The 24,928-nt window shown below is 41.1% G+C and overlaps 1 protein-coding gene across 1 annotated transcript in view; it reads left to right on the top strand.

The window, feature by feature from the left end:
• SPMIP7 (sperm microtubule inner protein 7) overlaps nt 1-24,928 on the top strand; it is a 53,659-nt gene that overhangs the window by 12,719 nt on the left and 16,012 nt on the right. Inside the window, exons 2-7 of the mRNA XM_074986015.1 lie at nt 159-256; nt 1,688-1,761; nt 4,568-4,706; nt 9,110-9,177; nt 11,434-11,475; nt 15,530-15,637. Of these exons, the coding sequence (XP_074842116.1) occupies nt 159-256; nt 1,688-1,761; nt 4,568-4,706; nt 9,110-9,177; nt 11,434-11,475; nt 15,530-15,637 (529 nt within the window). The remainder of the gene's footprint in view (nt 1-158; nt 257-1,687; nt 1,762-4,567; nt 4,707-9,109; nt 9,178-11,433; nt 11,476-15,529; nt 15,638-24,928) is intronic.

Below are 24,928 nucleotides of genomic sequence, written 5' to 3'. Positions count from 1 at the left end.
GGTCTGTAAATCACTCTCTCTAAAGAATCAGGAATGGGTAAATATACATGTATGTACTCTATTGTAATGTACAAACTATTGTGTTTCATTTGTTTAATTTCTGTTAAATTAAGTACAACTGTAGAATGAATAGCAGAATATCAAGTCTTTTCTTTCAGGCTGGACAAGTCCAGTGAAAGTTGTTCCTGTTCCATCTAAACAAAGAGATTCTTTTCAAAGTCATACCTTTGCATTTCATGTGGAACCAAAATTTAAGGTAATGCATCTACTCTTTGTTTCAATAATTATACAAGCCTGGATTATAGAATAGACTATTGAATCATGTAACTTCAGAATTCCAGTTTTTAGGGGTACAGGGGTCAAAATCAAAATGAACTTTTGCCAAAATTTACTGTGCAGTGGTGTAATCAAGTATTCTACCTACTTTTCCTAGTCTAATTACAGTGAAATAAGCATAATGTTTCAGATAACTGTGTAGTCCCTGTTGGCATAGTTGCTTTGTAATAGTGACTGCTGCCCTTTTTAGTCATTTTAAATCATAAACCATGAATGAATGCTTAAAAGTAAGTTTCATGCTGATGATATGATTCCATCAACTACATGCAGCTCTGATCCTTCACTGAGGGTTCTGAAGTGCTTCTGTAAGCTTAATAAGAAATACAAAAGGCATACATATATTTACATGCCCATGTCAGAGACAGAGCTGAGGCAGATTTTCACAATTTGCATACTGTGATATAATTGAAATTAAAATAAGGATACCTGTTCAAATCAGTTACATCCTCTTCTGTAAAACAGCAGTCATATAGCACTTTAAAGACTAACAGAATAATGTATTAGGTGAGCTTTCATGGGACAGACCCACTTCTACAGATCTGTCCCACGAAAACTCATCACCTAATAAATTATTTTGTTAGTCTTTCAAGTGCTACATAACTGCTGTCTTGTTTTGTTAAACTATGGACTGGCATGGCTACCTCTCTTTTAGGATCCTCTTTAGTCTTTTGCATAAAACAGATACCTTCAAGCAGCACAATTCCTAGGGAATCCTTTTCTGTATGAAACGTCTAATGCTCCTTCATCATTCCACATCAAGGTCTTGATCTTATTTGAAATCAAGGAGACTACTTACATGCTTATAGTGTGTATATAGTTATTCTAAGAAAACTAGACAGTAGTCATGTAGCACTTTAAAGACTAACAAAATAATTTATTAGGTGATGAGCTTACATCTTTTGATAGCCTGGGGCCCAAGAATATAATTTTCTGGTAGCAACCAATATTTACTATAGTATGCATTTTTCAGGGATGGAGAAAAGCTTGCAATATCATCCCCAAAGAAGTTTAGAAATGGAGTCAGCTGGTACATTTCAGATCTTTAAAGAGCTGACCTGACTGAGAACACTGAACCATAGATATCAATAAAACAGGATGTAGAGCCTGTATAGTCCTCAGATAAAGACATGTCTCACTTAACCTCATTGCATGGACATGAGATGGTTTGTGAAAAATGTGAAACGGCTTATTTCACATTCTGATACCAAAGGAAATGAACCATCCATAGGAAATACCACAAATCCTTCCCAGTTCATCCTTTTGTTAAAAAAAATTACAAGTGTTCGTGGCGTTCCCCAAACTAATTTGTGCATCCTGTTGTAGACCATCTCTCATATTCTGTTTTCTGTAGAAATCAAGTGACCCTTCTGCAAGTTGGAGAGAGGAGAAAGCAAGGGACTATTTCTATCTCTCAAGTACCCAAAAGTGAGCAACAGTTTTTATCAAAAAGAGAATTTTTTGTTGTTTCTCATTTATCCACTTTCTGTCTCTTTGCATCTTTTAGTAGTGGTACATTTATAAACAAAGTTGATTACTAATGCTTTTGTATGTGCAAATCATTATACACTACTGTATATGTCCAGCATGTTGTAAGATAAATCTTTAATGCACTGTTTTTAAATGGTTATTTTGTTTTTACTGTCATGTAGGTAATTAAGGAGAAAACCACTAATTGTACAGTACCTTTGCCATTTCTCATGTTTACAAGTTAAATTTGTGGTAGACAATAGAGTATACTTTTTGTTTTGTACTGTATTTAAACTTGTTTTTTTAATTATCACTGTGACGCTCCAGGAAAGCCACAGTCTGAAGCACAGGTTTTCCCTACATTAAGGAGTTTCAAGTGTAGTTTGAAAATATTTTATCAAATTGGAAAATAATGTAAGCATTCCTTTAGAATATCAGAAAGTATAAAATTGTAATAATGTCTGTTTCATGGATCAATGATATTATGTTTTAGTTTATTTTTTTTATTTTTAACTATTCAAATAGGAATTCGGTTAAATTGACACTATTCGAGGCTAATCTGGGGATTTCTTGTGTTACTGTTCAACTTTGTCAGTTTGGTCATATTACTGAGCGCTACCCTAAAAAGTAACTTAAACTATGTTACTTTCACCATATACTGTATATGTTTTGTAGAAATTGTAGGATTTTTTTGTAAAATCAGCTTTTCCTGCTGCAAACCTATTCTGAACAATTTTATGCATTTATAATAATTTTCAATGTATCAAACAATTTTGATTACAAGTAAAGATGATATTTTAAAAGGGAATAAATGAAGTTAGAAAATAATAAATCTGGAAATCTACAATAATAAAATGGATTTCATAGGGGCTTACTTAAAAGAAGCATCCATTTTTGGTCATACTTTTTTATATGATAGAACAATACCTTGAAGCTCATTTTGGATGTTTGGTCACTGGAGACTTGTCTGTCCCTTTCACTAACAGTTACTTAATCATATTGTAAACAATTTAATGTAGTCTAATCTCGTTAATAGTCCTCCCTAGAATGAGGTTGTTATCATTTTTGGTGAACCTAATGGCCTAATATCAGATTGGATATGTTTTTATTCTAACACAAGTGTCCTGGCTGCCAGAACAGAATTTCAGAGACCACACTGATGAGATACACAGATGGGTTTCTATAATGTTGCTTGAAAAGAAGCAGCAAACTATCCAACTGGGATATGCTACAGACAGTTCTGGGATCCTCCCACTCTACGGGTCGAGGAGCCCAAGCCCAGAAATCTACACAGTAATGAAATAGCCCTGCAGCCCCAGCCCCCTAGCCTGAGTTGGCTGGCACAGACTAGCTGGAGGGTTTCCTTCCTGTGTAGACATACCCTCAGAGTCTTCTGTCTCTCCAACTTTTCATCTGTGAAATGTGCCTAATATCTGGCACATTTATTGTATATAGGTTTCAAAATGTGTTACAAAGATGGATACAAATGAGTATTCCTTTTTTGCAGGTGGGGTGAATGAGGCGTTCTCTTTTCAAGTGGTGCCCAAGTTCACTCACACAGCTTCACAGACTGCATTCATTCCCATCATTGGTCAAAGTGTAATAAAGTCATACAAAGTGACTATCAGGCTAGTTTCACAGCCAGTTCTTAAACCATTAAGAGTGCATTGCTGCTTTTCCACAGTTTTTTCTCAAAAATGCCATCAATCATAATTTATAGTTATATGCACATTTTAATCTGTGATTTAATGATGAATGACAAAGGTAGGCATGTTGGAATAGCACCGTCTACCAACAAGCTTACCTAAACACCTACATCTGATTCTGTAGAAAATTATCCAGGGACTTCCTCTTAGAAAAAATTGTAACGTACAAAGTTATAACAGCAAAAAGAGGGATGTGCCAGAGATTCCATGCAGTCCATTAGACACTGCTATTGCTGTTTTGTACATGGAAGGTGCTCATATAGAATCAGAGAATACTAGAACTAGAAGGGACTGTGGGAGGTCACCGAGTCTAGTCCCCTGCCCTCACAGCAGGACCAAGCACCATCTAAACCATCCCTGATAGATATCTAGCTAATCTGCTGTTAAATATCTCCAGGGATGGATATTCCGCAGCCTCCCTAGGACATCCTCCTATGGTGATGGATGACAGTATAAAACCTTAAGATAGACTGATATCTTTTTGTTTTCCAGAGAGGCGCGACAACTTAGTAAACAAGATTGTTCACTGTCAGAGAACTGTATTCTACTCCCAAACTCTGCCCCTGACTTCATCTGTAGTCGTGGGCAACTTCGTTGGTCTTTATGTATTCCATTTGCAGGATGAGGGGCTGTGGTATTTGCCTTTTGTAGAAGGGGATGGAAAGTGTGACAACAAACAAAGGGCATTCAGTGGAAGAGAAGATCTTCTGGCTTTTAACTTAGTGCTCCTTCATTAAGATGTATGTTGTTAAGGCAAGTATGGCCCTTTTAGCAAGCCCATGTGCTGAAAATTCCTCTCCCAGGAGGCAAGTCTTTCTAATTCTCTTCCACTGAGCTTCAAGGGAAAAAAATCACACTTTCTCTGTGCTTTTCTGAACTATGTTCTCATTTGCAGATCCAATATAACATTGGCAGACTATTAGGAGATTCCATTACAAAATCTAATCCTCATATGCAAAGTACAATTTTAATCCTCTAATTATACATGTCATACCATATAAGACCTATAGTGACTGTTTCAGATATGTTACTTATCTTCTTTTTTACTAATGGTCTAGAGCTTATGAAGAAGTTCCTTGGGATAACATACTACCACCCAAAATCCCTCATCCAGAATCAACATTAGAAATGATGGCTGATCCTGTCTCCCAGTGTTTTACAATAAAGAGATACGAGCCTGCACCAGAAATAAGCCAAGTCAGTGAATCTTTTTCTTTTACTGACAGTTTAAGGTTTTTGCTAATGAAATGCACCACAAATTTTGGTCTGTTTTATAACCTGTTCCAGAGCAACCCAAACAAATACCCTAAATCCAAACATCCCATAGTTTGAGAAAGTCCAAAACTGGATCCTGACTTGATGTCTCAACTCTATCTTTTGTTTTGTTATTTAGTTTCCAGTGACAAATAGGGTTAGTAAGTGAGTCAGTTCATGAGAATTCAATGATATAATATCAGCTTTTAAAAGCCACACGTGCCTTTTATTGCAAATCAACTGTCCACTAAATTTAGTGGGTATCTTTTCAACCAAACTGTGTGGAAATGGGCTTTTTTCCATTAAAATTTTCAGTGACAGTGGAAAAAATAGATGTAGTTGAAATTTTCTCCAAAAACAGTTTTGGCTTTCAATTAAGTTATTTTGATCAAAAAACATGTTTTGACTGGAAATGCTGTTGTCATGTTCAGTTGGTTTGTAGTTCAAAGGGTGTGCTCTGATTCTCCTCTCACTTGAGTCTCCTTGCTAGACTACATCTTCCCTGCTTACCAGAGTCTCTTCCAAGGTGATTGTATCACAGGCATCACTAGCCATGGCGATACATCATCAGCAATGTAGTATGGACAAGGAGCTCAGCCCATAAAGAAAAATGGGAAAAGGAGGAAATCAAACTACAGCTCCTACACAGAACTGGGGAAGGTTATCTGAATCTAAATATTTTTTTATGAAAAATCTAAATTCTTCACGGATAGCTTACTTTTGATGGAAAGTTTCATTTAGTCAAAAACTCAGTTTTCCACTGAGAAACAATTTTGATGGATAATTGTTGACCAGCATTCTTTTTTATTGACTTTAGTGTGCACTGGACCAGGCCCCTAATTTTATCTCACCTCTATTTTTGAAAAATACAAACTGTAACATAATATTAAACCCATACAGTAGTCCCTCGAGTCATGTGAGGGTTGCACATCCCAGGCATCCCCGTGTACCTCAAATTTAGCATAAGTCTGGGGGGGGTGCTTTTTTCCCCAGTGGAATGCATGTTCTGCAGCTGGGGAAGAAACAGGAGCACCTGGGGCTCCTTTTGAAAGTGAAGTCCTGGAGTTGGGGGGGCAGCTGGGGAGGGTTAAGCCTGTTGGTGGGCTGGGGCCATGGGAGCAGGGCAGGTGGGTTTAGCCTGGCGTGGGTTAGGGCTGCAGGGAGGCAGGGCATGGGGTTGAGCCAGGTCAGGGTTGGGGGAGTCTGAACTGGGGCTGTGGGGGGGTTGAGCCGGGGCCGTGGTGTGGAGGGGTGAGCAGGAGCTGCACATGGGGTGGGGGGTGTTAAGCCTGAGCTGCACAGAGGTTTGAACTGGGGCTGCAGGAGGGTGTGCGCTGGAGCCGCAAGGGTGGGAGTTGAACTAGGGCCGTGGAGTTTGAACTGAGGCAGGGGATGAACCAGGGCCATGGGGTCGGGTGGTGAGCTGGAACAGCACACAGGGGGATAAGCCAGAGCCATGTGGGGGTGTTGAACTGGGGCAGGCGGTGGGGGTTGAACTGCGGCCGTGGGGTTGAGCCACGCATTTTGGGGGTTTGCTTAGTTCTCTTTTTTAGAGTGCTAGTGAGACAGGATTAAATTGCTTTGGGGACTGCGAATGAAATATACAGACTTTGTCACTGTGGTATTGCTCTAAATCTGGTGAAGAAATGTTCCCATCTGATAACTGCTAAATGGTATCTAGTTCTCAGTGGGCAAATGTTCATGTGACAAGAAATGTAATCACAATTTATACTAGTTGTCACCTGTGGCAGCAGCGAGCAGAAGCCAAGTTTTGAACTGCCAAGGAGAATGAACTATTCTCTCACCTCTTCTGTGCAAGGTTGAGGTGCTTTAGGGTGTACAACCTGGAGACTCTCTTCCATCCTCTGTCTTATACACAAAATTCATGACTTACATCCCCAGTCAAATTTATTATGTCCAAATACGTTACAAATTGGAAGACAAAGTGCCAGAAGGCATGTTGTCAGGCTGCTTAGGAAGTCAGTGTCAGAACTATGGGATTCATGCTCACAAATGCAAAAATGTTTCCTTTAGTTTTCAATAGTCAAAAGCAGGGCACACTATTCACAGAGCAGTCTCTGCCAATTGACTCAGAAAACAGAATTTCAGCTGACTTCATCAGGGCCATCTTATTTTTTTTCTAACTATTGCATGCACAAAAATGAGCAATACATCCACAATATCAAAAAAGAGAAAAATGTCAGTGAAAAACGAAAGCAGAAATGATTGTGTAGCATGGAAAAATGTATAATTTATTCATTTTATTTATTTTAATAGTTAAAAAATGCATATTAAGTATAACGTTAAAATGTAGTGTCTCCTATAACATCTAGAAATAGCACGAGGACAGAGGAGGTTTATCTGTTATAACCTAGTGGTACTCACAGTTATGTAACACGGGAGCCTCATTGGCAACCACTATTAACCAAACAAGCCACATGACTATTTCTGGTGTACCACCCCACCAAATGCGCACACAAAATAATATTAAATATATAACTATACCTAAATATTCTAAACATTTGAAATACATTTGAAATACAATGAAAACTAAAATTAGCTAAACCATTGAACATGCCTTGCTGTATAACCCCTCATCCCCCATCTGACCTCAGAACTTGCACGCTGCCCCCACCCCTCCAGATCCCATGCACTCCGACCCTCTGACGCAGTCCTGAGCCCCCTCCTGCCCTCAGAACCCCTTGATAATATTTCCAACACATGAATTTTGTTATATATATGAATATGAAAGTGATGTGACTCACATCACCTCCTCATTGTTGCACATGAGAAAATTCATTTCACTCAGGGGTGAGGGAAAAATAGAGGGAACACTACCCACCTCTGTAGCTATATATTTTTTTCCTCCTGCCTTCCACCTAGCTTTGCCTCTGTCCTGTTCTGGTCTTACACCCCTCCTGGCCTGCTAGCCTGCTTGCTTCAGTTCCTGTCCTGCAGTTTAACTGTGGATCCTGACCAAGGACTCCAGCTTGACCCTTTCAAGTTTCTTCCTTCTGTTTTTGACCCTTGGCTTTGGCTACTGAAGGCAGATTTTGACTTTGAGCTTGGCCACTAAGCTACACAGCTCTCATGCTATTTGGCAGATACGTCCAATATGGGTCTGTTTTCTGTTAAATCGAAGCAGATATTTTTGGTCTAGACTCTACACTACATTTTGGTTATAAAGTGAACACAAACAAGCAGTCAAGTAGCACTTTAAAGACTAACAAAATAATTTATTAGGCATGAGCTTTTGTGGGACAGACCCACTTCTTCAGATTATAGCCATACCAGAACAGACTCAATATTTAAGGCACAGAAAAACAAAAATAGTAATCAAGGTTGACAAATCAGAAAAATATTATCAAGGTGAGCAAATCAGAGAGTAGAGAGGCAGAAGGGATGGAGCGGGAGGAGGAGTCAAGAATTAGATTAAGCCAAGTATGCAAAAGAGCCCATATAATGACCTAGAAAATTCACATCCCGGTTCAAACCACATGTTAATGTGTCAAATTTGAATATAAAAGAGAGTTCAGCAGCCTCTCTTTCCAATCTGTTGTGAAAATTCCTCTTCATTAAGACTCAAACCTTCAGGTCATTAACAGAATGGCCCACTCCATTAAAATGCTGGCTGACCGGTTTGTGGACCAGGAATGTTTTTATGTCTGTTTTGTGCCCATTAATTCTTTGTCTAAGAGTGTTTGAAGTCTGTCCAATATACAAAGCATCTGGGCATTGTTGGCACGTGATGGCATATATGATGTTAGTTGAGGAACATGAGAATGTGCCCATGATTCTGTGAATAACCTGGTTAGGTCCAGTGATGGGATCTCCAGAATAGACATATCTGGACCGGGATGGGAACTTTTTAGGTCATTATAGGGGCTCTTTTGCATACTTGACTTAATCTATTTCTTGACTCCCCACCTCCCCTCCATCTGTTCCTCTACTCTCTGATTTTCTCACCTTGATAATATTTTTCTGATTTGTCAACCTTGATTTCTATTTTTGGTTCTCTGTGCCTTAAATTTTGAGTCTGTTCTGGTATGGCTATGATCTGAAGAAGTGGGTCTGTCCCAAGAAAGCTCATCACCTAATAAATTATTTTCTTTGTCTTTAAAGTGCTACTGGACTGCTTTTTTGTTTTCATAGTCTATAGACTAGCACGGCTTTCTCTCTGTTACTATTAAACATGCATGTTTATAAAGTGGTATTTTGGAAACTAAAGCCCAGTCCTGCATTTGGATCTGTACAGGCCAACAGTGCAAGAGTGGGGCTTACTTCATTATATGATATTGTGTTACATAGAGATCATGTTTCAGGAAGCACTTTGATTGTGATTCTAGATTGTTGGAGGCCTCTGGGACAGATTTCAAACAAGATCTTTTACTTCACCGCAAAAACCAATTGATTTGTAAGTTCATTTTTCAATATATTTTAGTGTGTTAATCTCCAGCTTCCTTTGTGGATCTCTCTTTGTAAGGTGTTATTCTTTTTTTCCCCAAAGATAGTTATGTAGATTTTGGTTGATGAGGTATCGGGGGTTTTGACTGGAGCACCTGGTCAAAAAGGACCCTGGCAGCTCTGCTCAAGCGCTGCTGACTGGGCCCCGAGAACTCTGATCAGCAGTGCTGCAGGACTGAGACAAGCTAGTCCCCATCTCTCCTGGCACTGTGCTGTGCCCCAGAAGTAGCCAGCTAGTCCAGCTCAGAGGCTGGGGTAGGGATGATGGGGCTCTGTATGCTGTCCCCACTCCATTCGTCAACTCTGCAAGCCTATTGGCCGGTTCCTGGCCAATGGGACCTGTGAAGGGCAGTGTCTGTGGGTGACAGCAGCACAAAGAGCCTTTTCTTTCCCCACCCGTCTGGATGTTGAAACTGTTGGCCACTTCTGGGGAGCAGGGCGTGTGCCAAAACAGGCAGCGAGACTACTTTAGCTGCCAGAGGTAAGCCTGCATGCCAGCCCCCTACCCCAGCCCTGCCCCTCCAACCCCCGCAACCTCAGAGCCCTCACTCCCTCTTGTACCCCCTCTGTCCCCAAACCAGAGCCCCTCCCACACCCTGAACCATTCATCCCCAGCCCCAACCCAGATCCCTCACCCCCTCCTGCACCCAATCACCTGCCTCAGTTCACAGCCCCCTCCCATAGTCCGAATCCCTTGTCCCCATCCCCCAGCCTGGAGCCCCACACCTGAAACCCCTCATCAGCCCCACCCTAGAACCAGCACTCTAAGTCCAGAGCATTCTCGCCTTCCCACACACCGTCACCCTGCCTTAACCTGCAGTCCCCTCCCACATTCCAAATATCACTTAAATAATTTTGTTTGAAACCATACCAGAGACCAAACTATCTGTGGGAGGATTAGGAATGAAAACGTGGCTGGAGAGGTTCCCAGTGCTGAATTTCTACATAATAGCTACACTTCTGACTTTTTAATTGAAAAGATGTATTTTTGTATTGTGGAGATTGTTTGTATTGTAAATCTAGCATAGGTTCAAAAACTCCAAGGTGTTGTCCTTTATCATAGTGTTAGGAATTCTCAGAATGACAAGTAGGGGTTCAGAGGCTGAGTCGAGGACAGTTAAAGAGGAGATGAGAGGTGTGCCAGGGACAGAGTAAGCAGAGGACAGTAGGGTGTGCCCAGGAGAGGAAAAGACAGGTGGGTAGAGTTGAAAGGGAAGGACAACAAAGCCCTAATGTGATGGAGCAGAAGAAGGGGAACATAGCCTGACAGAGCAAAGGCAAGCCAGATGTTAAATTGGCATACAGTGGCTGGGTCTACACTTGCCCGCAACTTCAAAGGGGGCATGTTATGCAGGATGATGAGAAACTACTAATGAAGTGCTGCAGGGAATACGCAGCACTTCGTTAGGCTAATTCTCCCCCACAGCAACCTCAAAGTGTCAAACTTTGACGTGCTGGAATGCATGTAGCCATGGGCACTTCCAAGTGCCTACGCTACTTCAAAGTGCCTTCACTCTCCAAAATTTTGAAGAAGAAGTGTAGACCCAGCCACTGTATGCCAATTTACCATCTGGCTTGCCTTTGCTCTGTCAGGCTATGTCCCCCTTCTTCTGCTCCATCACATTAGGGCTTTGTGGTCCTTCCCTTTCAACTCTACCCACCTGTCTTTTCCTCTCCTGGGCGCACCCTCCTGTCCTCTGTTTAATTTAAAATTTTGGGGAGTAAAGGCACTTCGAAACAGTGCAGGCATTTTGAAGTGCCCGTGGCTACACACATGCCAGCACTCCAGAGTTGCTGCAGAGGAGAATTAGCCTAATGAAGTGCTGCTTATTCACTGCAGCACTTCATTAGTAATCTTCCGTCGTGCTGATTAACATGCTCCCTTCGAAGTTGGGCGCAAGGGTAAACAAGCCCAGTATGTCCTAGTCAGTGGGATTTGAGCCTTCCTCTAAAGAGCAACTGAGTTTTCCAAAAGCATTGTCACACAATGACTGAAGCACAGTTTGCCCTTATATGATTTGGAGACCCAGAAATCTCCCAAAAGCAAAACTTTGGCTTACCTCTCTGCGATTCCTGTGAGTCCTCAAAAATAGATCTCTAAGTTACTCATGTTTGCTGCATAAATAGTTTACTTAAGGTAGTAATCACTTATATTAGTCATTAGAACACGATGTAATTGAGGTATCTTGTATTTTATCCTTAACAGTGTAAGCCCAAGCTCTCGAACTCAACATATCCCTCTTTACACGTAAGTAAAGATTTAGCAACTTTATATATTTTACAGTTTTGATTTAAGGCAATCAGTCACTTAGTCTCTGGCTGCATCCACACTACGAAACAAAATAGATTTTGTTAAAATAAATTTCTGAATGGTGGGTTTTAGCCTTCCCACATGCTCCCCACAAAATCAACTTACGGCTGCCACACACAAGTAGCTTAAATCAAGCTTAAATCGAGTGCTGCTGCAGTGTATTGTGGGAACCTATCCCACAGTTCCCTGAGCCCTGTTGCATTCTTGCCCCACAAGTAGATGTCATCTTTCTGCATTTCATTCCCCTTTTTCCCCTTCCATGTTAAATATTTTTAAGTAGCTCTGGATGCTACACTGAAGCAGCGTGCCTAGGCTTTATTTTGGGCTTGGATATTGATATATGCCTCGTGGGAAGGAGAGCTCTGAGTAGACACAGGTGCTACACTGAAACTTGAATGAATCATCAGTAATGGCCAGGGGCAGCTAACAGACAGTACACTTTTGACAGCCACAAAAATCATGACCGCCCACGAAGGCCCTTTCTGGAACGTAAATCTAGATTTAGGCCTCCTACCAAAAAAAGACCCTTATGCTTAAGTAGACATGGTTGCTACACTGAAACTCAAATGAAAACAAAAAACAGTCAAGTAGCACTTTAAAGACTAGCAAAATGGTTTATTAGGTGAGCTTTTGTGGGACAGACCCACTTCTTCAGACCATAGCCAGACTAGAACAGACTCAATATTTAAGACACAGAGAACCAAAAACAGTAAGCAAGGAGGACAAGTCAGAAAAAGATAATCAAGGTGAGCAAATCAGAGAATGGAGGGGTTGGGGGGGAAGGTCAAGAATTAGACTGAGCCAAGTATGCAGACAAGCTCCTGTAGTGACTCAGAAAGTTCCCATCACGATTTAAACCATGTGTTAATGTGCCGAATTTGAATATAAAAGCCAGCTCAGATGTTTCTCTTTCCAAAACGGTGCAATAATTCCTTTTCTGTAACACACATACCTTTAGGTCATTGACAGAATGCCCCATTCCATTAAAATGTTGACTAACTGGTTTGTGGATCTGGAGTGTTTTGATGTCTGTTTTGTGCCCATTGACCCTTTGTCTAAGGGAGTTAGAAGTCTGTCCAATATACAAAGCACCTGGGCATTGTTGGCACATGATGGCATATATGATGTTAGTAGAGGAACATGAGAAAGTGCCCGTGATTCTGTGAGTAACCTGGTTAGGTCCAGTGATGGTATTTCCAGAGAAGATATGTGGACAAAGCTGGCAGCGGGCTTTGTTGCAGGGAAAGATTCCAGGACTGGTATTCCTGGAGTATAGACTGTGGCTGTTAGTGAGGATCCTCATGAGGTTGGGAGGTTGTCTGTAGGAGAGAACAGGCATGTCACCCAGGGCCTTCTGGAGTGTAGCATCCTGATTAAGGATAGGTTGTAGGTCTTTAATAATTCGTTGCAGTGGTCTGAGTTGGGGCCTGTAGGTGATGACCAGTGGTGTTCTGTTCTTGGCTCTTTTGGGCCAATCTTGGAGTAGCTGGTCTCTGGGTATTCGTCTGGCCCTGACGATTTGTTTTTGTACTTCTCCTGGTGGGTAGTTCAGGTTTATGAATATTTGGTAAAGTTCTTGTAGTTTTTGGTCTCTGTCAGTTGGATCAGAGCAAATGCGATTGTACCCAAGAGCTTGACTGTAAACAATGGATCTAGTCACGTGTGCAGGATGGAAACTAGAAGGGTGTAGGTAAGTATAGCAATCAGTAGGTATTCGGTACAGTGTGGTACTGATCAGGCCATCCTTGATTAGTACTGTAGTATCCAGGAAATGTATCTCTTGCATGTTGTAATCGAGGCATAAGTTGATGGTTGGGTGCAGATTGTTAAAGTCTCTGTGGAATTCCTCTACAGCCTCTGTACCATGGGTCCAAATCATAAAGATGTCATCAATGTATCTTAAGTAGAGGAGTGGTAATAGGGGACGAGAGCTGAGGAATCGTTGTTCCAGGTCAGCCATAAATATATTAGCATATTGTGGGGCCATGCGGGTGCCCATAGCAGTTCCACTAATCTGGAGGTATAAATTGTCCCCAAAACAGAAATAATTGTGCGTGAGAACAAAGTTACAGAGGTCAGACACCAGATTGGCTGTGGTGGCATCAGGGATGGTATTCCTGATTGCTTGTAATCCATCTTTATGTGGAATATTAATGTACAGAGCCTCTACATCCATTGTGGCAAGGATGGCATTATCAGGAACTTTTCCGGTGTTTTGTAATTTCCTCAGGAAGTCAGTGGTATCTCAGATATAGTTGGGACCATTGATGGCACAGGGTTTGAGGAGGGAGTACATGTAACTGGATAGTCCGGTGGTAAGGGTGCCAATACCTGAAATGATAGGGCGTCCAGGGTTTCCAGGTTTGTGGATTTTGGGAAGTAAATAGAATAATCCAGGCTGCGGATCAGATGGTGTGTCTGAGTTAATGAGGTCCCGAGTAGCAGCAGGGAGTTCCTTCAGTAGTTGTTGTAATGGTTCATCAGGCTAAAAGACCCCAGACTACAGCCAGGTTTGCACCTGGAAAAGAAGACCCTAAGGACAAGAATATTCCCTGCTGCCAGTCTTACTTCGACAACTGCGGTAATTGTATAGCTAATATATTGCCTTCATTGAAACATGTATGTCTTGGGGCAGCTAAAAGACCCCCACGCTATAGCCAGCCCCTGAAAATCGTGACCGCCGAGGGAGACATCCCCTGGGCAGCTGAAAGAACCCCTACTAAAGCCAGTTCCCAAAAATCGTGACCACCAAGGGAGACTCATCCTTCGGGCAACTGCAAGATTCCTGGCTACAGCCAGGCCCCAAAAATCATGACCCTCACTGTGCACAAGCTGTCTGGCACCTTGCCCAGCACGTCCTTTTATTGGTTCGGGGTGAAGCCACGTGATACAGCTGGGTGCAGGAATGTTCCAGACTGTGTGGCGCCTCTAGGGAGAGGGCAGGGGAAGTGGGGGTCAGCACAACATGTAAACAGCTGAACAGAAGTTTCTCATCCTACCAGACAAGCATGACCCCCACCCACAGCCTAGCTGACACATGGTACAGGGGGCCAGCAGCTGCGTCAGGCAGCATGGGAAAAAAAGGCAGCTAGCAGGTCTATACACAGAAGCACAGACCCAACAGCTGCACTTCTAGCAAAGAAAAAGAAAGATTTTTTTGCCTCTCCTGACCTTGCAGCCACGGGCTTGCAGGTGCCAAATTGTAACAGTCCTGTTGCCTAATTCCTCTGCCATTTAGAGCAGTGCAGATGTAAGAGGCCAATGCGGAGAACAGTGGTGCATTGTGGGGCACGTATGGGACATCTGTGGTGTCTAATGAATTCAATTTAAAATGATGGTGCATCCTCACTTCTCTTTGTTTGGAATTTTAAATTTGAATTGAACACTACACCCATGAGGTTACTATGATTTTAGGATTTCGATATCATATCAATTTTAGTGGTTCATAAATCGAGCTAATTGATTTACAGTGAGGCCATGCACTTGAAAAAATTGGGCCATCTGACTTAAAGTTGATTTTATCTCGTAGTGTAGATGCAGCTTCTTCTTCATAAGATAAGGTTTGCTGCTCCTCTGTTTCCTACTGGGTAACTTCACTGACTTCAATGCAACTACTCCTTATTTACTATAGAGTGAGTTGAGAATGAGGCTCCATTGTGTTTTTGTCTAAAAGGCGTCATACTTTAGTATGGTACAGTATGAAAGTCAATGAAGAAAATAGGGATGACAGATGTTTCTCACGTTACTTCCAGCTTTCCCGAAACTGATCGATGCACATGTGTGGTAGAGTTTTCTTTAACTATATGCTGCTAGTTCAAAACATGTTTGTCTTAATCTAGGGCCATTGCTGTACACAGGATGGTTCATCTCCGTGTATTTTGTTGTGGACCATTTTAATAAAGAGCTATAGATGTGGAGCTGGAAATGTGAGTCAGCGGCTTCTGCCAGCTATCTTATGAATAATGTATATGTGTTTGCTTTATTCAAACAGTGGTTGTATTGGTGCAGAGAATTTGGAAGACCTAGACAATGCCAGTGTAGATGTAATTGCTCTTGGCAGAGTTCGAACTTCAAAACCTCGCTACGTGAAAACGGCTCAGTATGTTGCCTCTGTTATCTTTCTTTACTAAAACTGCTGCCATAGTTTTAGTCATCTTGAAAAGAAGAAAAAGACCAGGGCACCAGTATTGCACAAAAAAGGACATAAGAGTTTCCCAGTGCGAGTTGGAGGAACCTGGATGAGGGTCTGTTATGCAAGTGCTGTTGTTGAGTTTTAGGTACCAGAAAGTTTTCACTATGTGGCTCACTGGGCACATCAAAGGCCATTAGAGTGAAAGGAGAGGCAACCATTGAATTCTATGGCCATTAGAGTATGATGACATCACTGAACAGGGATCAGTGTAGTTGAACCAATTTAAAGGACCATTCTGTCTGGATACACAAACTGTAGTCACATCACCAGGTACAAGATGATGCTAGATTTTGCTAACAGAATTATCTTGTACAGTATAACAAACTTTACCCTTCATGTTTGTGTTAAATTATATCCCTCATCTGCAGCCTAACCTATGAATAAATTTTTCATGGAACCCAAGGGCTCTAGTCTCCCTTGGTCTCCTCCAATCGGTTGCTGAAGAGTACTGCTCATTTTAATTTAGTTGTGGTAGTAAAAAACTGGAATAACACAGGCCCTTAATCTAAACGTTCACAATAGCTCTTCCTCCATCATTCAGAAATCCAATGCTTTTTCAGATTTCTGCCTTCATTTTTCTCGCACTCTTTTTTATTCATGGTTTTTGAAATATCCAAATTAGACCTCCTGTGGTACAGTTGTTTCTGAAACAGCTCTAGTAAATGCTCCAGAAGAAAATATAACTAAGCAGAAGCTTCTGTTCTCATTAGTTTACAATTCTATAGATGGGTTACTCTGGAAAAAAATAAACTAGAAGCTCTTCTTTGCCTCATTAATTCTTATGTTTCACCAAGTGTATACTCTGTAGGATAAGAATCGTTAGGGCAAATATCATACTGTGCATCTGCTTAATACTTTTTCTCCTTTGGTAGCAGATACGGTGCTGCAGAGTGATTCCCTATGTTGCAGAAAAGCAGAAATCTGTGTATTTTCTTACTATAATTTGCATACTATTTGCATATAATTAGTATACTATTTGCACTGTATACTAATTCTTAAACAGAGATGGTGAGACATATGCACGTAAATCATTCTTTCACAAATGTCCTGTTCTCAGGCAGCTCCTCTGCCCAAGAACTAACAGTATTTAGATTACCAAAGAACCTGCTCTTTGCAAAAGGAAATAACCATAATACTAGTACAGTATTTTTTTCAAAAACTGAACTTTGCCGATATGCAAAAAGAACTTCTTAGAGTACATGTAAGAGTGCCATCTGGTGATTTTAGCAATAACATCATGATGGTGGTGTCTAGATATCATCGTGATGTAAAAATATATAGACAACATGGGAGAGAAGTGACTTTATCCCAAATGTTACACGTGAGACTGACAAAGTTCCTTAATCATGAATGTCAATTTTTTTCTGGTTACTTTTTTCTGAATATATTTTAATACATTCGGTTTCTTTTTTTTCCTACTTCTGTATTTTCTTCAAATCCACAAAATCTGCATTATGTAACTATTTACTCTTTTTGGTGGAACATTTAATTGATATTTTGCTAAGTAACCTTGGCTTATAGATGAAAAGAAAACTATCTTTGTCACTGGAAAACATTTGTAGTAATGTAAGTTAAGCATGTAAATTCACATACGTCCATCTGTAGTATGTTTGTTATTCATGATACATATTCTTCATCACCTACCTACAGTTGTCTGTCAAACTAAGTGTACTCTAGTTAATGCAACCACTGAGAGATGCATATTACTTTTGGCAGTGCATATGGCAGTGCCTATGCACATTGTGGCTCTAAAATGTGTTCTGTATGGTCCAGTGGCTGTATAATAGTGTAAGGACTCAGAAAACAGGGATTATATAGCCCTTGCTTTGCAGGTGATGCACTGGGGAGAAACAGCTGGGCCCAGATTTACAAAGGTAACTTCAATGGAAGTTAGGGCCTAACCTGCTTGGATGCTTTTGAGAATCCCATTGTGCAACTTTGAGTGCCTATGTAAATCATTTCATTAGAATCTCACTCACATCTGGTGAAGCAGGTGAAAGAATCCTCCCATTTACTTCAATGAGGTTTGGATCATTGTCTCAGACCTAGGTTGTTTTTTTTTTCCTTTTCCCCAAGTAGTTTTAATTTGGGTACTTCTGTTTTCAGTTTCCCAACTTTAGGTATCACAGGCCTGATTTTCAGAGGGTCTGTAAAACATCCAGAACTCCATTTGAAATCAGTGAGAGCTGCAGGCACGCCTTACACCTAAAACCAATTTCTCAGGCCAACATTTTCGAATTTTACTTTCCAAAGTTAGCATCCTGAATCCAACATTCACTGAAGTTTTGACATCTGTCCATCAATTTTAATGGGCTTCTGGTAAGTAGAGTCCTGCACTGATACAAAATGTGGATTCACATCCAATCCACATTCACTAGGCTCAACCCCTCATCCATGTTCCAGATTTTACTTGCATCTGCACAACAAATATAGAGGGGAGGGAGAAGGGAGCACAGATGAACAAAGAGGAGGGAGTCAGGGACAGCAGGGAACTGGGACTGGGGCTCTGCAGGCCAATGTTCACCAGGCTGTTGTGTGGAGCGAGGCTATAATGTGCCAGCACTCAGCCTTTACGGTGGGGAAATTTAGGACAGCGCTTATTGTGCCCTTTCCCTACTGGCACTGCAGGACCTGCCCTGGCAACCCTGATAGGTTGATAGGAATGAGGGGATTGCCACGTTTGTGGGGTCCTTTGGAAAAGTGTCCCACGTAGATGAGCCACATGTGATCGAAACATGGCACTTTCGAAGTGTTGCAGCTGGCAGCATGCAAATGAGGCCCTGAATATTCATTTCAGTGCCTCATTAGTACTCTCCGATTTGGCCATTAGCATGGCCTTTTTCGAAATTTTGGCCAAGTGGTAGCAAATGTGAAACTAGAACTTCAGGGGCAGACATTTGGGCCAGGCTGCAGAGAAAGAGTGGAGGAGAGGTGATAGGAGTGAGAATGGCTGGTTTATTCCTCTTGGGAAAATCTGGTCTCCCCATCTCCCATTTTGGGGAAAAGAAACACATCCTTTTATTTGTAAAGGAATTAGAAGGAACAAACACATTCGGATTACTGTTTGTACTGGGGTAACGTCTAAAGCAAAGTGTTGTACATAGACATAGTACTGTCTCTGCGCTGAAAACACACTGTGTAACTGGGAAATAGTACTATTCCACTTTATAAATGGGGAATCAAGATGCAGAGATATTAAACATTGTCCCATCCCAGGCTGAACTGGACAGGGAATACGGGGAAGACCCTAGAATCACACTTGCATTTCCTGAGTCCCAGTCCAGTGCCTTAACCACAAGACTGAAATTCCTCCATAATATTTTTTTAGAGCGTGGTATGTTAGAAACTTGGTTTTGGAAAGTCTGCTTAAAATTCCTGTCGCGTGAAATACAAATAAAGCTACAGAGATGTATATGTTCTCGTAAACCTTCATATTTTTTTTCCTATGTGAATCAGATGCAAAATAACTAGTGGAACCCCACTCCCATATATGAAACCTGTGACTCAGCCACAGATGCTAAACTTGTGAAGCTGTATTTATATTAATCAACACCGTTATTGGTGTTGATATATTCATTTCAGTGCATCATTAGCATTCTCCAATTTGGCCGTTAGCATGGCCTTTTTTGAAATTTTGGCCAAGTGTAGGCACAGCCTGAGTGTTTTTAATGCTAAACAAATAATTACTAGATTTGGTCACTAGATGTCATCTGAGTTTGCAAAAAACTGCTTGTATTCCATTAACTCACAGGTGTAGCCATGTTAATCTGCAGCTTCACAAATAATAAGCAGTTCTGTAGCACCCTAAAGACTAACCAGTTTATTCGTCAGGTAATGAGCTTTCATGGGTAAGACCTGCTTCTTTAAATTCTGAGGAAATGGGTCTTATCTGCAAAAGCTCATTTCCTAATAAATAAATGGTTAGTATTTAAGGTGCTACAGAACTGCTTGCTGTATATATTCCATCAAGTATATTATTTCCTTTTTACTTATAGTATGAGCACAAAAATATTTTTCTCTTTATGGGCTTCCTGAATTTTTGTTAAGTAGGCTGACCTGGTCAGAAACATTTACCTGTAAAGTTGGGATAACACATAATAATGGTAAAACAAAAGAGGAACAAACTTAGTTTTGAGTACAGTTGGTAGATCTTTTTCTGCAGTTTTTACTGAACACAGGTGGTTCACATTTGTAAGGAAACAATGGCAGATACATTTTGTGGGAAAAAACCAAGCTTTAAAAATATTCCCCTGTCTTCTACAGAAAAAGCAAACTCCCCCATCAGAGAGCTAGGCCTGTTGCACAGATTTCAGAACATATGCTAAATAAATGTCTGAAGCATCTGTGGCAATAGCTGATTTTTGTTGTGTGCTCTAGTAATCATTAATACTGAATGCACATTAGTTTAAATAGCACTAGGTGCTGTGACCATGACTCCAAGCAGCACCTTATTCTTCAGATAGCTCTGCCAATTTCAGTGGAACTACTTGCATAATAAGATGCTATTCTTTGTGATTAAAGAGATCAGAATCTGACCCCTAGTATATACACCATATCCACTAAGCCTAAATAAATTATTAGGGATTTGTAGATCTTAAGGGCAGAAGTAACCATTGTAATAATTAGCCTGTCCTCTTGCATAAGATAGGCTATAGAAGTTCATCCAATCTGCATTAAACTCATCACCTCTGGTTGAGTGAGAGTCCAAAAGAATAAAAAAGGGTTATCCTGAAATACATTTTTCTGAATTTGTATTTTATGCGTGTTCATGTTCTTCTCCGGGCCCTGCTAGTTTTTCACCAGTAAGAGCAGTAGCAAATCTGAAACTAGAACTTCAAGGGCAGACATTTGGGCCAGGTTGCGGAGACAGAGTGGAGGAGAGGTGGTGAGAGTGAGAATGGCTGGTTTATTCCTCTTGGGACAATCTGGTCTCCCTTTTTGGGGAAAAGAAAGACATCTTTTTATTTGTAAAGGAATTAGAAGAAACAAACACATTCGGATTACTGTTTGTACTGAGGTAATGTCTAAAGCAAAGTGCTGTACATAGACATAGTATTGTGTCTGCGCTGAAAACACACTGTGTAACTAGGAAATAGTACTATTCCACTTTACAGATGGGGCATCAAGATGCAGAGATATTAAACGTTGTCCCATCCTAGGCTGAACTGGACAGGGAATACGGGGAAGACCCTAGAATCACACTTGCATTTCCTGAGTCCCAGTCCAGTGCCTTAACCACAAGACTGAAATTCCTCCATAATATTTTTTAGAGCGTGGTATGTTAGAAACTTGGTTTTGGAAAGTCTGTTTAAAATTCCTGTCGCGTGAAATACAAATAAAGCTACAGAGATGTATATGTTCTCGTAAACCTTCATATTTTTTTTCCTATGTGAATCAGATGCAAAATAACTAGTGGAACCCCACTCCCATATATGAAACCTGTGACTCAGCCACAGATGCTAAACTTGTGAAGCTGTATTTATATTAATCAACACCATTATTTGTGGTCTGGCTCAGTGCCCTGGCATTATCAGTCTGTACTGTACTAGTGAGAGAGACCTAGACATTGATTTCTCAGTAGCTCCACATCGTCCAGGAAGGGATTCCGAATGGCAGCATAGGCCCTGACTCCATGGGTGCTGAGTGTTGAAGGAGGTGGTCAGCACTCACCAGCAACCAAGCTTCCTGTCTCCCCTGCACTTCTAGCCTGTGGTGGCTCTGCTGATCAGCTCCTTCCCTTCTCTCCCAGCAGCACTTGACCACTGCAAACAGCTGTTTCACAGTATTCACGACACACCAGGAGGGAGGAGGAGGAGCAGGGATGGGGCATGCTTAGGGGAGGAAGCAGGGAAGAGGTGTGGTGTGAAGGGAGTGGTCTCCAAGGGAAACGGGTGGAATGGAGGTGTGGCTGGGGTAGGAGTTTAGGTAGACCACCCCCCAGCTAGCTGGGAAGTCTGCCCCTATGAATGGCAATATACCGCAGATCACTCAGCCTGCATGGAGTAGGCCATTCTTAAGTACATTTTGTTTGCAGATTCACTCCTGAGTTGGCTATAAACACATTGGGTTTGATCCATCCCCCCTCTTTCACTGTAGTTACATTGGAACGTATGTTTGAGGACAGGAAGCGTTGTACGAAAGGGTGAAATACCTGCCATTAGAGAAGCAAACCAACAGACATGAAACTTTTCTGTGTATGTGATAGTCAGGTGAGCTTGATTATTGCAGGTTTTCTTTGTAATTTTTCCAATCAATGTATGCTGGGCAACACTAACACCATAGCTGTTAATTCTGCTCTTTGTATGTCTTGTACCTTCCCCTAACTTCTGTCTGGCTTCCTCCTGCTGCGCTTGTCTCTCTGCTTCTTGCTTTCATATTTGTTTTCTTTTTCTTCTTTCCGACTGCTGCTTCACTACCATTCTCCTGTTGGAGGTGGCATGGTAATGAAGCAATTCGAAGCAGGCTAATGAGGCTTAATGTGCATATTCAGTGCCTCATTAGCATAATGGCAGCTGGGTGCACAGACTTCAAATTGCAGATTGACAGTGAAAATAGGGGTGGCTTCAAAAGAAGCGCCCCACTTCAACATTCCCTTACTCCCACAGAACTAGATCAAAACTGTCTCTTCTCCCTGGCAGCAATTCATCGAAGCACATTCCTGCATAAGTCCCATTGTAGCAAATGGTTATCACACAGATGTGTAATTTCTTGGCTTACAGGGACTGAATAGTGCTCATGTTTATGTGCCCTGATGTATTGGGGCCTTTGCCGTTTATTCTGGATTACTACTTTGGGATTTGAAACAAGCTGGACTAACCAGTTTGCTCATTTTTAATTTGTTTGTAAAAATGAATAAAGAAACTGGTTTTGTGTATTATATGGCTGATAAAGTACCAGGCAGAGAGCAGTTATGAGTAATGGGCTAATGAGAAAAGTGGATTGTGGTCCAGATTTTCAAAAGTAAGTCATCGGCTACAATTAGGGCCAGATTTCCAAAAGAGCTCAGCATGCTGGGTGCCTTGAGAGTGCTGAGCTGTTGTGAATAATTGGCTGCTGAGCACTGTTTCAGATCTGGCACCGTATGTGTGAATTGTTGCGTACGTGTGCACTGTGGGAGAAAAGAGAGCACGATCCCTGCTGGAGCTCCAGTTCCTGGGCATTTTCAAAGACTAAGGCAAGTCACAAGAGCCAGTGACACCAAGGAGGAGATTTCAAAAGTAAGTGATTTAGGCTCCCAAGCCCCACTAGGATTCAGTGGGATTTGTGCTTCTAAATTTCTTAGCTGCTTTTGAAATCCACTCTCCCAATTAAATAAAATAAGAATAGGAATAGGAATGGCTGTACTGATTCAAACCAATGGTCCCTCTAGCCTAGTGCCCGTCTTCTGGCAGTGGCCAGTGCCAGTTGTTTCAGAGGGAATGAACAGAACAGGGGAATTATCGAGTGATGTATCCCTTGTCCCATCTCAGCTTCTGATAGTCAGAAGTTTAGGGACACTCAGAGCATGGAACTGTGTCCTGGACCATCTGGGCAAATAGGCAAGGATATAACTTTGACTTGTCTAATGTTTGGGGGGAAGGGGTGGGTTTCTGAATCCACTTAAATTTGGTCTTCACAACATCCTATGGTAACAAGTTCCCCGGGTTGACTGTTTGTATGAAATACTTCCTTTTGTTACTTTTAAGCCTTCTGCTTGATAATTTCATTGGTGACCTCTGGTCCTTGTGTTATGTGAAAGGGTAATTAATGCTTCCCTGTTCATATTGTCCAGATTTTTCATTATTTTATACATCTCAATCAAATTCCTCTCAGTCATCTTTTCTTCTAAAACGAATAGTTCCAGCCACTTTAATCTCTCCTCTCATGGAAGCTTTTCCAAATCCCTAATCGTTTTTGTTGTCTTTCTTTGTACTCTTTTTCAGTTCTAATATGTTTTATTAGATGGGGCAGCCAGAACTGCATGCAGTATTCAAGATGTGGACATACCATGGATTAATAGAATGGCAGTTTTCTATTTTCTGTCTTATTATGTATCCATTTCCTAATGGTTCCTAACGTTCTGTTAGATTTTTTTTGTACTGCCACTGCAGATTGAGCAGCTGTTTTCAGAGGAGTATCCACAATGAATCCAAGATGTATTTTTGAATTAGCTAAACAGCTGAATTACACTCAATCATTATGTATGTATATTTGAGAATAGGTTTTCCAGTGTGCATTACTTTGCACTTATCAATATTGATTTCATCTGCCATTTTGTTTCCCCATCATCCAAGTTTGTGAGGTCCTTTATAACTCTTTGCATTCAGTTTTGGACATAACAACCTTGAATAATTTTGTATCATCTGCAAATTTTATCCCCTCACCATTCACGCTCTTTTTCAGATCATTTATGAATAATATAAGTAATGACACAACTATGTCTTGTTAATTAATGCACAGAAATATTTAATTCAAGATTGTACATTAAGGATTATTTTCAGTACTAAAAGAAAACTATTCTAACTTTAGCACATGGCTTCATGATGCCACGTCACTGTTTATTTAAATGTCTTTTGTAGATCTTTCTCCTCTATCTACCACTCACAAGCTTTTTCCTTTATCTGACCCCTTCCACCCATCAGCTGCTGCAATGAGATTATGGTCTAAGTGATATTTTAGTTCTGCAGGTGTTCTAAGGGTCAATGGAAAAAACTCCCACACTGTTGGTGGGGATTTCCTCTGAAACATTCATGTGGGGGATGCTTGGTGTGACAGACACTGCATGAATAATTCTCTTTAATTCCTGGCATGGCTGTAAACTCACTAATGCATGGCATAGTAAAACTTAGTAAATTCCAACTTACATAACAAAATTTCCTAAAGTGAGAGCTGTCAGATCATCTGAAGTGGCAACTCTTGATCTCTCAATATTTTTGTGCCTTCCATACTGTAACACACACAACTTTCTGTTTATAACTCTGCCCAGTATCACAGCCTGCTGGAACTAGACAGCTATGGTCAGGACAAACCACAAATTCTCTTGCTTCAAAGCACAGGCCCCTGCTTCCTAAACTAGATAGATTGTTGGGCAGTCATTAACAGTATAAGGCCTGTGACACAAACACTATGTCTATATTGCAGGCTTCTGTTGGGAGCCCAGAGGTCTCCGGATAGAAGTCTGCTGCTCCGGGAGCCTGCTGCCAACATCCTGGTCATCCT

The sequence above is a fragment of the Carettochelys insculpta genome, chromosome 2, assembly GCF_033958435.1.
Source record: "Carettochelys insculpta isolate YL-2023 chromosome 2, ASM3395843v1, whole genome shotgun sequence".
Classification (NCBI taxonomy): domain Eukaryota; kingdom Metazoa; phylum Chordata; order Testudines; family Carettochelyidae; genus Carettochelys; species Carettochelys insculpta.
This window is presented reverse-complemented; position numbering and strand designations above follow the sequence as displayed.